General features: G+C 37.0%; 2 protein-coding genes and 1 long non-coding RNA gene across 3 annotated transcripts; 2 read left to right on the top strand and 1 right to left on the bottom strand.

The window, feature by feature from the left end:
* Positions 1-1,009: 1,009 nt before the first annotated feature.
* Positions 1,010-3,270, top strand: LOC144569796 (protein FAR1-RELATED SEQUENCE 5-like). Its single transcript, XM_078320271.1, has 3 exons — positions 1,010-1,606; positions 1,703-2,168; positions 2,282-3,270. Exons 1-3 carry the CDS (start codon positions 1,010-1,012, stop codon positions 3,268-3,270), a joined length of 2,052 nt encoding a protein of 683 aa, XP_078176397.1.
* Positions 3,271-3,995: 725 nt separating this feature from the next.
* On the bottom strand, positions 3,996-5,402 carry LOC144569844 (uncharacterized). Its single transcript, XR_013516162.1, has 2 exons — positions 5,190-5,402; positions 3,996-4,193 (listed from the first exon to the last, which is right to left on the bottom strand). It is a non-coding gene; the product is annotated as an uncharacterized LOC144569844 (long non-coding RNA).
* Positions 5,403-8,490: 3,088 nt separating this feature from the next.
* On the top strand, positions 8,491-14,513 carry LOC144569795 (uncharacterized). Its single transcript, XM_078320270.1, has 5 exons — positions 8,491-8,557; positions 11,017-12,188; positions 12,296-13,112; positions 13,184-13,318; positions 14,455-14,513. The coding sequence occupies exons 1-5, from the start codon at positions 8,491-8,493 to the stop codon at positions 14,511-14,513; spliced, it is 2,250 nt and encodes a 749-aa protein (XP_078176396.1).
* Positions 14,514-15,162: the final 649 nt, after the last annotated feature.

Genomic DNA, 15,162 nt, shown 5'->3' with positions numbered 1-15,162 from the left:
AGTGAGATCCAATTAAGAAGCCAAATTGATTCTGGAATTTTATCCACCATTAGATCCATCTTTGCATGAATCTTTAAGGAGGGGTTTATTAATAGAGGAGGGTTCAAATGCCTCCACTTTTCATGCCTCCATGCCTTCTCCAAATCTGAACCGCTCATATGAAATTCGGATCGACTGACAGATCCAAACTTCTCCCGTAAGTCTCCTTCCCTCCTTTTTCCCATCGTTTCCCCTCCCTTATTTACTTTTTCGTTCTCACCATCAAAATTTTGGTCCAGCTCCCCTTCCCTTCTCACCGCTCTCTCCTCTTCGGACCCTCCATGGATGAACCTCGAACATTGCACCGATCCCATCCTCCTCCTGCCTCGCCTGATCTCGGTGGCTCCTCTAAATCCGTACATAGCTCTATGGCAATCCTCTTCCCTTCTCACCGCTCTCTCCTCTTCGGACCCTCCATGGATGAACCTCGAACTTCGCACCGACCCCATCCTCTTCCTGCCTCGCCTGATCACGATGGTTCCTCTAAATCAGTATACAGTTTTATGGCAACAAGGTCTCATCCATACTTGATCCCAGAACAACCCGATTCTTCTATTCTAGAGCATAATATTGATTGTTTTACTGGTTGTCTACAATTGGAACATTCTAGTTCAGCAGCTCCTCAATCAGCGATAAAAGATAACTTGAACACTACAATGGAGTAAGTTGAGACTTTGAAAACCACCAGCTCGAATTTCAGTGGTTATTTAGCAATTTAAGTTTCATAGTATTTGAAACTTCATAATACTGTATTTTTAGTTAGTAAAATACCTAAGTGTTTTAAATAAAAAAAAGTTAGAGACATTGAATTGTTGCTGTGTTGAAAAATTGATTGCATAATAATTGATATTTGAGAAAAAAAAATGAGCCTAATCAATGTTTGATTGTATGAAAAATCTGTCCTTTACTTAAAATTTACAGGCAAGCATAACTAAATTAAATTATTCTAATTTTTTAGGATTTTACTTGTATGGATGGTGGCAATCTTGTGAAGATGGTCAATCCTCCCGACAAGGAAATTGAAATTCTTGAGGATAGAGAAATTCATAACCAACTCAATGACACAACTCCGAAGAAGAGAAGTAATGATGGGAGTGTACCTTGTGAAGGTATGAAGTTCACATCACTTGAAGAGTTTGAGAAGTATTACTATGCTTACGCTTTTTCTAAGGAATTTACTGTGCGGGTCAAGAAGACACTTAAATTTGATCGAACAAACATTGTTCGGTACCGTCAATACGTGTGTTCGTGTGCTGGATTTTGTGATGCAAAACAAAAATTAAATGATGAGGTTGATGAGAATGAAGAAAGGAAAAGGAGAAAAACCTTGACTCGTAGATCTGGTTGCCCGGTAACCATCACTATGTCAAAGAATAAGGGTGTATGGAAGGTGAAAACTGTGAACAATAAGCACAACCATTTATTAGTTAGTCCCAACAGTCGAACCCACTTAAGACAGCATGGCAGTATTCCCTCAATAGCAAAAAAGCTTATTGAAAAATTCAGTGAATCCGACCTCCCAATCGGCAAAGTACCAGCAATATTGAATTGTGATGCTGAAATCAATGTTTCTCAAAGAAGCTGTTGGAATCATAGAAGAAATCTTCGACTAATGAACTTGGATAGAGGTGATGCAGAAGCCGTTTTTCAATATTGTAAATAGAAGCAAGTACAAGATGCCAACTTCTACTATGATATTCAAACTGATGATGAGGATAGTTTGGTAAACTTCTTCTGGATTGACTCCACAGCTCGACAATACTATGAGAGGTTTGGAGATGTTGGGGTCTTTGACACAACTTATCAAACTAACAAGTATAATATGCCTTTAGAAAATTTTGTCAGTGTCAATAACCATAGCCAATCAATCATGTTCGGTTGTGCCTTGTTGCAAAATGAGGAAGAAGAGACATTTGTTTGGTTGTTCCAAACTTGGTTAGAGGCACTGAGTGGAAAGTTGCCCGTATCAATCCTTACGGATCAAGATCATGCGATTAAAAATGCTATTGATAAGGTTTTTCCAACCGTTACTCATAGGTTTTGCCTTTGGCACATTTTGAAAAAATTTCCCGAAAAACACAGGTCCATTTACAAGGAGAATTCACCATTTAGTCGAGAGTTGCAAAATTGTTTATATCGTTCGATCACCACCGAGCAGTTTGATAATGAGTGGAACATGATCATGTCAAAGTACAAACTTGCAAGTGATGAGTGGCTTGGAAAGCTATTTGATATTCGGCAGTCTTGGGTTCCGGTATACAACCGTACCATATTTTATGCCGGTATATCACACAGAGATGCGAGAGCATACATTCTTTCTTTGATTCTTTTCTTAACAAAGGAACCACCTTGCGAGAATTTGTGGTTAAGTATGAGCGTGCTATTGAACATCGTTACATAGCTGAGCATGCTGAACGTTTTGTCTCAATCTACAAAAAACCTAATTTCGATGTAAGGTCCAGCATAGAAGAACAAGCAGCAAATGTGTATACACGAAACATATTCAGTAAATTTCAAGATGAACTTGAAGAAAGCTTCAAGTTAATGAGAAAGAAGTTGCCCAAAAATGGATCCTCTACCCAATACAAGGTATCAAATTTTCGTAATCCCCATGAGGAATTCCTTGTAATTATAAATGTTGAGTCAAAAGAGGTATCTTGTGAGTGCCACTTATTTGAATTTCAAGGCATCTTATGTAGACATATATTAGATATTTACAATAAGAAGGGTGTGGCTGAAATACCTCCTAGATACATCTTGTCACGGTGGACAAAGAGGGCTGCAGAGGGAATTCATATTCCCCTTTACAAGAAGGATGGGGATGCAATTGCTCGTGATGTGCAGTTTAACAGTACCATGAGTTGGTTGAGACCTTATTTGCATGTATCTGGTGAAGCTTTTGACACCATAATGAAGGATTTAGACATGATGATTGAAAAGTTTTCTAATATGCAAGTGCCTAAGGAGGAAATAGCTACTGTGGCAGCCACCGAAGAGAATGCCAAAGATGCACGGCACCCACTTCTTGGTGATCCACATATTTCGAAAACAAAAGGCCGTAAGAAAGGTTCAGTGGAGTCAAAGAATGGACGCCTAAGAGGAGGTTTTGAAGTAGCTATTGAACAATCGAAGAAATCAAAAAGGCGATGCAAAGATTGTGGTGAAGTTGGACACAATGTATCTACATGTGAGAGAAGAAAGCAGGCCAAAGCCGTCGAGTTAGTTCCATGACAAAACTCAGTTGCAAGACTTTTCTTTTGTAATTTTGTTATGAATGTAAATTCCATGTTTTAATGGATTGTTTTGTAAAACTGTAAGAACTATCAACTTACATAATATAGTGTCATTTTAATGCTCAAGAAGAATGTCATTTTCTTTCTTAGTTAAGAAAGTATTTGAACATTTATTTTGTAAAACTACAAGGATTGAGAATTTATAGTGTATCAGTACCATGTATTTTGTATGAGCATATATAATTTACATGTTTCTTTTGATGTCTCTTCAAAGTTTATACTGGTACTGTTAACAATTAATAATTTCTTACCAAATTTTCAATTTGAAGAAAAATTGATTGAATTTTTTTTTATTGAATTTTGCATGGAGGAAAGGTATTCTGTTATCAAGTTGCTTGATTTAATATACTGGTACTGTTTTAGTAAAGCATATTATACTGGTATGAAGATATTACTCTACCAGAAACAATCATTAATAGGGGAATATTAATTTATATAAAGTATCCAAAACTTACTGCAAAAAACAAAATATTATCACATTGTCATCTAACCATTACAGATAATCCATGAACAAAAAACAAACTCTGTATAAAACAGAAATACCAAGAGTTCTACCAGAGAACTAACAACAAAATTCAATATTTTAAAACCCGCTACAAAAAATTACTGCAAAAGAACAAAGAAAAGAAAAAAAAAAAGCAAAACAAATACAACATATTGTACACAATGCATAACACCAATTAACATATCACTTTTTCATACATCTTAAAAAAAAATTAAAAGGTTTTTCATATATCTAATATTCTTCTATGATATCTAATAAGCTATATCGAGAATTTTTCAATTTGGAGTTGAATCTCTTCTTCTAGATGCATATCAAAGAATCAAAGATCATTGATTAACCTAGCTAGGAAGCTTCTTCTGCATATACAAACATACAAAAATGAGCCAATTTATAAGTGTAGTTATAGAAAAATATAAAAAATGTAACATACACTCTAGTTAACACAATATGTTGTATGTATCAAAATTGAAGCACATACTAGTTAACTGGACAGTATAGCAGCTCCAGTACCAGGAATTTATTTTCTACTTTTGACTAGAATATAATGTCTTAGCAATAGGGGTGGCAAAAAAACTCGTAGCTCGTGGATCAATCGTGACTCACATCTGGCTGGCTCGCTAACAACCCGTTCGTTAGTGGACCGAGCTATTAACGAGCCACCTCATCACTAGCTCGACTCAAAATTAACAAGTTTGAGCTAAGGCCTAGCTCGCTTGCGAGCTGGCGAGCCAGCTCGGTCCAAGTATGAATTTGTACATTGGTATAAATTTGTGTGAATTTAGTATGCATGAATTTATTTTGTGAACCGTGTTTGTATGAATTTGAAGATTTAGTAATTTAATATGTATGAATTTAGTTACAAACTTAATTTATGACAGTTGACTTTATAATATATTATCTAAAACATTTGGGCTTTTGGCCCACGAGCTTTCACGAGCTAGCTCGATCGCTCGTTGTCAAAACAAGCGAGCCATGAGCCACTATTTCAGCTCGGATCCAAATGTTGGCTCGCTTATGACTCGCTCGTTCCTAAACCGAGCAAGCCATGAACTTGGTCTAGCTCGGACCGAGCCGGCTCGTTGCCAGCCCTACTTAGCAAGGCTCACAGCCTTTGATAACATTAAACTCATTGGTGTGGACTAAATCAAGTGCTTATTGAGATGAGATTGAGTAATTGTGCCATTTTTAGTTTCAATTTGTGCTTAATTGCACAGTAAAGGATCAAACTTTTAGTTAGGCTTAATTGCATATATATAAAACGAAATACAAGAGTTTTTACAGAAAACAAAATACAAGGTTTTCAATCCACTATGTTTTTACATAAATATAGCAAATCGCGAGATAAAGACCACTCACCACAAGAAGTCGAGGAATCACCGACATCAGGCGAGGAACCACCAAGGTCCACCGATAATTGTGTACAGAACCACTGAGATCAGGCGAGGCAGGAGGAGGATGGGGTCGGTGCGAAGTTCGAGGTTCATCCATGGAGGGTCCGAAGAGGAGAGAGCGGTGAGAAGGGAAGGAGAGCAGGACCAAAATTTTGATGGAGAGAACGAAAAGGAAAGGAAATTAGAAGGAAATTAGGGAGGGGAAACGACGGGAAAAAAGAGGGGAGGAGAATTTTGGGAGAAGTTAGATCTGTCCGTCGATCCGAATATTAGATGAGCGGTTCAGATTTGGAGAAGGCATGGAGGCATGAAAAGTGGAGGCATTTGAACCCTCCTCTTATTAATAAACCCCCTCACCCTTTTCCCCTCTCGTTCCCTTTGGGGCTCTCTTCTCTCTTGTGTCGTTGTGCGCCAACCTTACCTCTTTCTCTCTCGTTCTCCTGGAGAAGACAGAGAGAGGCTGCCCGCCTTTTTGTTTCTTTACTAGGATTTTGAAATTCGTGGTGCGACGACCTTGGTCGTATGGTTGTCATAGAGGCCTTGACCATGCGCCCTTCTTATGTTTTATCAGGTTAGATAAGCCTCTCTCTCATTTGGTTTTTCTAGTTCTTTTTGCTCATGAGTTGAGACTGTATCTCTCTTTTCATCTCTTTTTCTGTTGCTCCTCTGTGATTGTGAGTACTCAAAACCCTAGGTTTTGAGTGTGTCTTTTGCTTGTGGTTTTTCCATTAGTGCTTGGTGGTGCTCAATTTGAGAGCTTGCTGATATTTTGGATTTACCGAAGGCGAGGCGAAACCTCAGGACCAGCTCCCTCTCTTGCCATTTTTTATGTCTCCCTTCTAATCGGGTAACTTTTTGAGCACCTTACCTTTTTCTTGTGCGATTGTTGAGAAATTGCGAGTCGATGCGATGAATTGCATGTCTTGAGCGGGTTGTTGATTTTTCCAGCAATGACGACAATTAATAGAGCTTGCCTTGTGTTGTCTTGATTTGTGCCTTGTGGCCTTCTCTATTGTTGTGCTGGTCTGTTGTTGCCTTTTGATTTGTGTGTGGTTGTGCCTTTGTTTGTCTAGTTTTTCCCTTGGTATGTTGTTGCCTTGTTGCGGCTGTGCCTTGCCTTGTTTGCTGTTTTCCTTGTATCTTTCTTGTGTGCTTGCTCGACTTTTGTCTTATGATGCCTTGTTGAGGCTTGTGGGATGCTGGTACCAGTCGGTACTAGCCCAATAATGAATTTGAACTGATAGGGACCATTTTGTGAATAATTTAAAATTTGAGGTTAATTGTGTAGAAGTTAGGCTCTTGGGTGAAATTTTATAAAACAGGGGCTTAATGATAAATGTGCATTAAAAGAGGGCTTTGGACTTTACCTTTTTCTGCTGGGCTGAATTTGAATTAATTAACAAATTTGAGTGAGGTTTGGACCTTTTTTCTTGTTGGGCTTGACATAAATTAAAATAAAAAAATTTAGAATTGGGTCATGACATTGTCATTGAATTTATGAAATTTGCCCTTGGACCGAAATGCATAAATAATTGGAATTAAAATTGGGCTTTTGCAAAATTTAGATTTTAAATTAAGGAATCGAATTAAATTGAATGCTTAGGTAAACCTAAATAGCTCGGGAGATGATTAGAAAAGTCCATAGTATGATACTTTGATAATTAGCTCATAACATAATTTGAACATATATAAAATAACCCGATTGAATAATATATGATCCCGAAACAAATAAAAAATAAAGCACCCAACACATATTTAATATTAAAAGGTTACATTACAAATTTTTAAATTTAAAATATTTAAAACATAAACTATTTACGTTGTTAATTAATAAGGACAATTAATTATCAACGTAAATATTTATTTTGTACTTATTTACAAAACGATGAATTCGCAATAAAAATAGGTTGGCAATTAAATAACAAATTTCGTAACTTGAATATGAATAATCATAACACATAAACTTAGTGTAAAAGTTATATTTCTAAAATTTATAATCAAACTAATAATTAAATAACAAACACAACTGTATTTAATTAAGTACATGATAAAATACGATTTAATTAATAACTAGGAATCTATCATAATTTATCGTAAGTTAGAATTAGGAAAATAAATTATAAATTTAGATTTCAAAACTGAATCCAAACGATTAGATTAAATCATAGATTAATTAAATTAACTCGAATTAATAGGTCGTTAGAAATAAAGTTAATTAGAGAAAACATATTAAATTGTTGTAACTTATGAATAATTATAGTATGATTAATTTCGCCGTTAAAAATTTATAATAAACAATTTATCTTCAAATTAAAATATTAACACTGCAATTTATCTTCAAATTAAATTAGATTAATTTAAGTCAAGTTACTCACGACAAATCCGGACCAAGTCAAAATGACTAAACCGGACGAGTGAGACTGACTGAATCGGTTAATTATTATAAGTCAAAATAATCGAACCTTAGATTAAATATATTAATTTGGGACGAGGGTTAGGATAATTTAGTATAGATTTTAATTAGTTATAATTACATAAATTTTAGGTCATCAGACCTATTCTGATTTTGATCCGTGGGCTGATCCGGCTGATCCGTACACTGGAGTAGACGGGGATCCTGCAGATTTCGCAGGAGCTTAACCTTCGCGTCTACAGCCTTACAGGTGTGGGATATCTAAATTATTATTTTTTGTGGCATACTCTTACCAGTCGATCTATCTGACCTGACATTTGTACTTAATTTAAATAGATGCATTAAAACTGTAAAGCATGTTTATCTTTTCTGCACTATAGGTAGAAATTGCATAAATCCTTAAAAACTCAAATTTACTGTATTATAGGAGTAGAGTAATTAAATAATATAATATATATTATTATTATATTAGATTATTAGTTTGTTTTCTTCTCGTAGAAGACATACTAGTATATAGTTATACGTGTTGCATCGGTGAGAGTTGAAAAAAAACTGAGTAACTTCGTTCTGTCTCATAGTATGGGATACGAGCCGACCCGATAGCCACTGAGCTGGGAGGTCATTTGATCCCTCAGGAGGTCTTATAGCCACTGAGCTGGGAGGTCACTTGGAAACTATATATCTTTTCCGTTTCATTTTATATTTTTCTGTGCACCGGTTCGAGTCTGAATATACGAGCGATTTGGGAGCTTCCCCACCTACATTAGGAGCTACATGCCTAGAGCGGGTTATCCCATCGAAGTTTCGAGTCCCTGATGGCATTGTTTTAGGGCTGCATAGTTTGAGACTATGGCAGCTCTAATATATGCTACACGGTTCAAGTTTGTGGCACGTTTAGTGCACCATTTTGAGTCTGGTACTACTTATTGTTCCCGTGAGTCTGGACGGACGAATGGAGTTCTCTCCTGCTCATAAGGGATGAGATTGATTATTTCTTACGTCGTGTATTGTATGATTTCTCCTATTTTATATGTTTGGTTGAAGAATCGTTTAGGTGGGATGAAACATGGAAGTTAGATATAATCATCTGCTAGCGTGCTATTAACTTGTGCCTATGATCGCAGCCCTTGGATTATATTGTATTGGATCTATTGATCTTATTGGCACGGCATAGGGTGATTTCTTTATCTATACTATTATTATGTTCGTACACACAGTACCTTTGTATAGCTGAATCCCGTTTTGGATATAAATATCATACCTCCTTGTATTTTATTTGAAAAATATTTCACATGTTGGCATAATAGATTAACTGCATTATAGCATTAACTAAAAGTGTTTTCTTTTTATTAGCTATTAAAATAGGATATAATGATAAAACAGGTTCATGTAGAATTACCTTTATAAATTGTATGTAAGTTATAATTAAAAGTGTTTTGATCATATAGGATCTCTGAAAGGATAATTATGGATCACATACTGGATTATTAGTCGCTCACTCACAAGTTGTTTCGTAAGTTTTTAGGTACAGAGACTGGCAATCTGTAGCAGGAGACTCCAGGAGCTATCCCCAATGGCCCCGTCCTTTGACCTGCTTTTATTTAGAATTTTGGTTAGATTTATGAGTATCTTGTATTATATACGGAACTCAATAGCTTTCCTAGATTATGTTTATTTTGATGTGATATGGACTATATTGCTATTATGTGTATATTTATTTATTATTGTATGACTAATGCTTATATGATTTTATGCTTTGGCTTTATTTGTTATTGTTATGTTATCAGTTTTGTATATTTATTGATTAATAAACATGAGGCGAAAATAATTACTCCTTAATTTATAATTTCTCATTTAGAGTGTGGCACCCAGCGTCTTATGAAGCTACCGTTATGTTTACGAAATAAATTGATTATCAATATATTTCTTTTCATTATTAAATATGCTTCACCATGCCAGTTTAATTTGAAATGCGAGCTTAGCTGGGAATGAATGTTAAGATATTTTCGTAGATAACCGCCGGCCATTTTTATTAATATTCTTAAAAAAATAGAAAATTTTAAAAATGCCCCTCTCTCTAATTTTTTTTCATACATGCCCTGACCGCCTGGGCCTGGGGCGGCCCAAAACAGCTAGTGAGGCGCCCCAGGGCCCGGCGGCCCATACCTTAAGTGAGGCGCCACCCCCTGGGGCGCCCCACTAGTCCTGTGATTTAAACGCATTTTCTGCCTCTGTCACTTCCCGATCTCAGACCTTCTCTGGAGGCGATAACTGGGGAAAATATGTATGTTTTTTTAATTATAATAATTAGTAATTATAATTATAATAATTAGTAATTACTGTTCCAAATTTACTGTTGCACTTACTATAGCGTACTGTACATTACTGTTGACATTTACTGTAGCGTACTGTACATTTACTGTTGACCTGTACTGTATCGTACTGTACATTATTGTTGGTATTTACTGCAGCGTACTGTACAATTACTGTAGCAATTGCTGTACACCTACTGTAGAAAAATTGTAATTTTTTTTAATTTTGTTTATTTATTTTTCAATTAGTCATTTATTAATGTACCCATTATTATGTCATGTAATACTTGTAAATTTTTTTTTTAAAATGTAGTTTGTTAAAGAAGAGATGTTAGTTGCACTGTATGTCGGCGGCAAGCTAGAAAGGGATGAAGATGGCGTGCATTACACGAAAGAAGTCGCATTTGGCTTCGAGATTAATGAAAATACCACATTTGAGGAACTGAAGCAGCTAATATACGAAAAGACATCTGTAAACCCCAACAGGTATGAAATAGAGTTGGCTACACGGATTGACAACTCACGTGGGGGGGGGGGGGTAGACCTTACTTTGTTAAGTTTCCAATAACAGATGCCAATTTGTGGAGAGTTGTGTATACTCAATTTGTAGCTTGTGGGGTCCCGGTAATGGACATATATTCGAAGAGGGTTCCCCGCACGAGGGCTGGACCTTCAAGTTCGGCTGGGGCTGGACCTTCAGGTTATGACAACCAGGGGTACCATCAGCACTCCCCTTATGACCACCAGGAGTACCACCAGCAATCCCCTTATGACAACCAGGGGTACCACCAGGAGTATCACAGCCCCGGTAATGACAACCAGGGGTACCACAACTCCCCAGAAAATACTGAAGAGTTACCACTACCACCCAGACAGACACCCATAATCCCTAGATTTCCAACTATGCCAGAGTCAGGACCGGTACCCGTTAATCGAAATGATGTTGATGTTGATGTTGATGTTGATGCTATTGATGCCGTACCAGAAAGAGAAATGGAAACGGGGGATGAATACCAAGGGGTTTGGGAAGATGATGACTTATCAGATGGTGATGCAAATGTAGCAAGGTTGTCCAGGGCAGAAAAATTCCCGATTAGAGGTCGGGGGAATAAGCATCCGGTTGCCACATTCAACGACACCACAGCTTTCGAAGAGGCAGACATTAGTTTCTTTGGTCCTCGTGTTGTATACAACAAAGAACTTGCCGCAGGGCAAGTTTATACCAGCGTAGACGAGCTTGTAAAGAAAATATATGAGACTCATGTTCACGGCAACTGGGAATGTATAATACACAAAAGGGACCGAACAAGGTTAGTTGTGCTTTGTTCAACTCACCCGCACTGCGAGTTCCGCCTTTTTGCAACCCCTGCGGGTTCAGGGGAAGCATGGATGATTAAGAAGTGCGAACCACCTCATACATGCAAGTCTGCGTCCACAAGGACAGACCATTCAAATCTGACAGCATCACTAATTGCCGATGCAATTGAGGAGGACATTAAGTTGGATCCATCGATGAGCATCAAGGCGGTGGCTATGACCGTCAGACACAAATACAAATATGTAATCCCAAAATACAACAGGCTGTGGAGAGGTCGTGAACTTGCGATTTGCAGGATATTTGGTAGTTGGAAGGACTCATATGGCTATCTGGCACCATTGCTCCAGGCCATGGCAAGTACAAATGTCGGCACCGTATATGAGCGATGGCATGGCCCTTTTTTTGATAAAGACGGTGTACTAATAGAGGGAGCTAAACAATTCAAGGGCATAGCATGGGCTTTTGGTCCTTGTATCCAGGCTGTGCCATACATCAGACCTGTTATCAGCATTGATGCATGCTTCATGTCTGGCCGTTACGAGGGGAGACTACTCATAGCATGCGCATATGATGCTGAGAACCAGCTGTTGCCTTTGGCGTTTGCAATTGTTCGTAAAGAGGACGGCGAGAACTGGGGATTCTTTATGCAGTTTTTAAGAAGACGGGTGATTGGGGAAGGGAAGTTTTTCTGTGTGATATCAGACCAGCACAAAGGAATAAAATATGTTTTTGATCGTGAAGATTACGGTTGGTCAACACGTACTGGCCAGTGTGTGCACAGGTTGTGTATGCAACACGTTGCGGAGAACCTTTCCAAGGCAACCGGAGGCGACACGTGGGTTACTGATACATTTAGATGGAATTGCAGAAAGAAAAAGCCGAGAAGGGTGGTAGAGATGACTAGCAGTTTTGCAAGGGTACATGCATTTCAATTGTTTACATATATTATTGTACTTTAAGAAAACAATTTTTTTTTACTACAATTGTTTACTTACATTATTCTATTTCCTTATTTTCTATGTAGTACATGCCAAAGGCAAATCTCTACTTAATGAAGGTGGGGAAAAATAATCCCCGAGATGTCAACGAAGATCCAGCATACGAGAAAATATATCAATCCCGGGATGGAGGTTGGCGTTGGGGAATTATGACCACCAACGGATCCGAGTCGCTGAATGCAGTATTCAAACAGAGCCGGATGTTGCCTGTGGCTGCAGTTGTAGAGGACACATTCTACAAGTTAAATGCCTGGTTTCAGGAACGGCGTGCTAAGGCCGCAGAATTAATAAGGATGAACCAGTCATTTTCAACAAGGGTGGAGGAGAAACTAAGACGACACAGAGACAAAGGTGCAACCATGACCGTGATCCCGATGGGTAACGATGGAACAGAATTCGAAGTGCAAAATCCAAATGAGTACGTTCCTACCACCCGTAAACCAGACGGCACTATGGCGTTTGTCAAGAGGGCTTGCAAGTACGTGGTTAAATTCGGAGATGCCAGGGCGGTAACCTGTACATGCCAAGGACCCCAGCTAAGTCACATACCCTGCAGTCACGTGATGGCGGTATGCCGAGTGAGGAACTACTGTGAGGATCACTATGTTGCTGACATGTACCGTACCGATTACCTTGCTTCCACTTGGGGTGGATCTTTCCATTCTTATCCTGATCAGCATGAGTGGCCTACATATGTCGGAGATAGAATATTACCTTCAGAAGGATGGATAAGAAAGGGAAGGAGGAGACACAAGCGTATTGTAATGACCATGGACGAGATGGGTGGTAGGCGACCGTCGGGAAATCGGGCTCGCCGTTCTGTTTCCGACAGGCGCAGGGCAGGTACGTAGAATTGTACAAAATTTATTTATGCTTTAATTATATTACTAACTGAATTGCATTGTTACATTTAGATGCAATAAACGAACACAACGAAAGAGAAAATGCCAGAGTTGTCGCTGAAGCAACCGGTAGAACACAACCCCTTCCTCCTGTAAGCCAATCATCTAGTAGCCAAGCCTCTACAAGTAATGCCGCACCTGCCACTGGTACCAGAAGAACTAGTCGTTTGTTAGGTTTATTCAGACGTGGTGGCAGATAAACTTGCTATTTTGCTTATGCGAATTGATTTATTTGGTATATGTGTATGTGTATGTGTATGTGTATGTGTATGTGTATGTGTATGTGTGTATGTATATGTATATGTATGTGTATGTGTATGTGTATGTGTATGTGTATGTGTATGTGTATGTGTATGTGTATGTGTCTGTGTATGTGTGAGTTTTTTTGTATGTGTATGTGTATATATGTATGTGTATATGTGTATGTGTATGTGTATGTGCATGTGTGTATGTGTATGTGTGTATATTATACATATAGTTCACCAAAGAAATAAAAATAAAAATTAAAGTTATAAAAATTTACGACATCACTTCGTAAATATATCAAATATTATATTTTTTGGCATACACATACACATATACATAATATTTTATTTTTTGACATACACATATACATAAACCCAACACTTTTTTCAACAAAATTATTCAAATCAAAATACTAAGATTTCTCAAAAAAAAAAAAAAAAAAACCAAATTACTAATGGGGCGCCCCAGGGGGTGGCGCCTCACTTGGGGTATGGGCCGCCGGGCCCTGGGGCGTCTCACTTGGTATTTTGGGCCGCCCCTGGTCCAGGCGGTCAGGGCATATTTAAAAAAAAATGAGGAACAGGGTTATTTTTAAAATTTTCTTTTTTTTCAGGGATATTAATAAAAATGGCCGGATAACCGCCGTTGGCATATAAAAACCAATCTTAGTTTTGTCTGCTATCGGAATTTTCCATTATATTACATGGCAAGCCATCATGTCAGTCCAATTGGTGCCTCCGGGCTTTGAAATGTTCAAAAAAAAGAATATATATCAGTCCAATTGTCTTCTTAAATAATAAGTAATTGCAAATTGACAATTTCAACTTACATTTCCATGTGACAGAAATTCGGAAATAAATCTGCTGTTATTCCCATTCCAACTATTTTTTATGTGCGAATTTAAGAAATTTTTTTATGAACAAATCTTAATAAAAATCAACTATTGAGATCAGAATAACAGATTATTACTGTTATTCTTTTGGAATAACAGCAGATTTATTTCTCAGAAATTCATATCCACGTGTTTATCGTTATAGGTTCATTGCTACTAGCCTACTGTCACGAGTTAACGACTTTGATAATCCAAGTTGGATAGTCTAAATTCCATCAGAAAATTTTCTTTTGGACTATATAAATTTGAAAGCCATTTCGATACTTGAGTTGGAATGTCAATTCATCTAGTGATTAAAATTCCTCGTAAATTTTATACCTTAATCATGTTTCATATTGTTATTTTATTTTTAAAGTTTAATCGATCTCAACCATTTAATATAATTTCAGTATTAAAATATTCTTGGTGATCAAATTTTATATATTTTGAAAAAAATTACTATATTTTAGATAGATACAAAATTACTGTTTTTTTAGAAGATTATGGACCATAAAAAACAATTATTTTGTATATATTTTAATAAATAATAAATTCTTTTAAAAATTGTAAAATTTGGTCTTCAAGCACATATTAATATGAAGATCATGTTGAGCTATTTGAATCGACTATTTGTACTTTGAAAACGGAGATAAAAATATAAAATATGATTAGAGTACAAAATCAATAAGACATTTTAAACCTATCAAATCTCCTAAGTTTGAAAATCTCCTATAAATTCGTTTTTATTTAAAAATAATATCCTTAGCTATTAGATTAAAAAAATCAGTGATATTATAAATTTTCTCAGACAAATCCTCTGCTATATATATATATGTATGGGTCCGGCTAATTTGCTGCCGGCAACATTTTAGCT

This window comes from Carex rostrata, chromosome 18 (genome assembly GCF_964058835.1).
Source record: "Carex rostrata chromosome 18, lpCarRost1.2, whole genome shotgun sequence".
Lineage (NCBI taxonomy): Eukaryota > Viridiplantae > Streptophyta > Magnoliopsida > Poales > Cyperaceae > Carex > Carex rostrata.
Note: the sequence above shows the minus strand (reverse complement) of the source record. Positions and strands in the feature narration are given on the sequence as shown.

Excerpts from the sequence above, each read along its gene's own strand:
- LOC144569795 (XM_078320270.1), top strand. The coding sequence starts at position 8,491 with ATGGCAGCTCTAATATATGCTACACGGTTCAAGTTTGTGGCACGTTTA. Across the intron at positions 12,189-12,295 it reads TGACTAGCAGTTTTGCAAGG|TACATGCCAAAGGCAAATCT; the intron begins GTACATGCATTT and ends TTTTCTATGTAG. Across the intron at positions 13,319-14,454 it reads TAATGCCGCACCTGCCACTG|GTTCATTGCTACTAGCCTAC; the intron begins GTACCAGAAGAA and ends TTATCGTTATAG.
- LOC144569796 (XM_078320271.1), top strand. The coding sequence starts at position 1,010 with ATGGATGGTGGCAATCTTGTGAAGATGGTCAATCCTCCCGACAAGGAA. Across the intron at positions 1,607-1,702 it reads ATTGTGATGCTGAAATCAAT|AAGCAAGTACAAGATGCCAA; the intron begins GTTTCTCAAAGA and ends TATTGTAAATAG. Across the intron at positions 2,169-2,281 it reads TAGTCGAGAGTTGCAAAATT|TCTTGGGTTCCGGTATACAA; the intron begins GTTTATATCGTT and ends GATATTCGGCAG.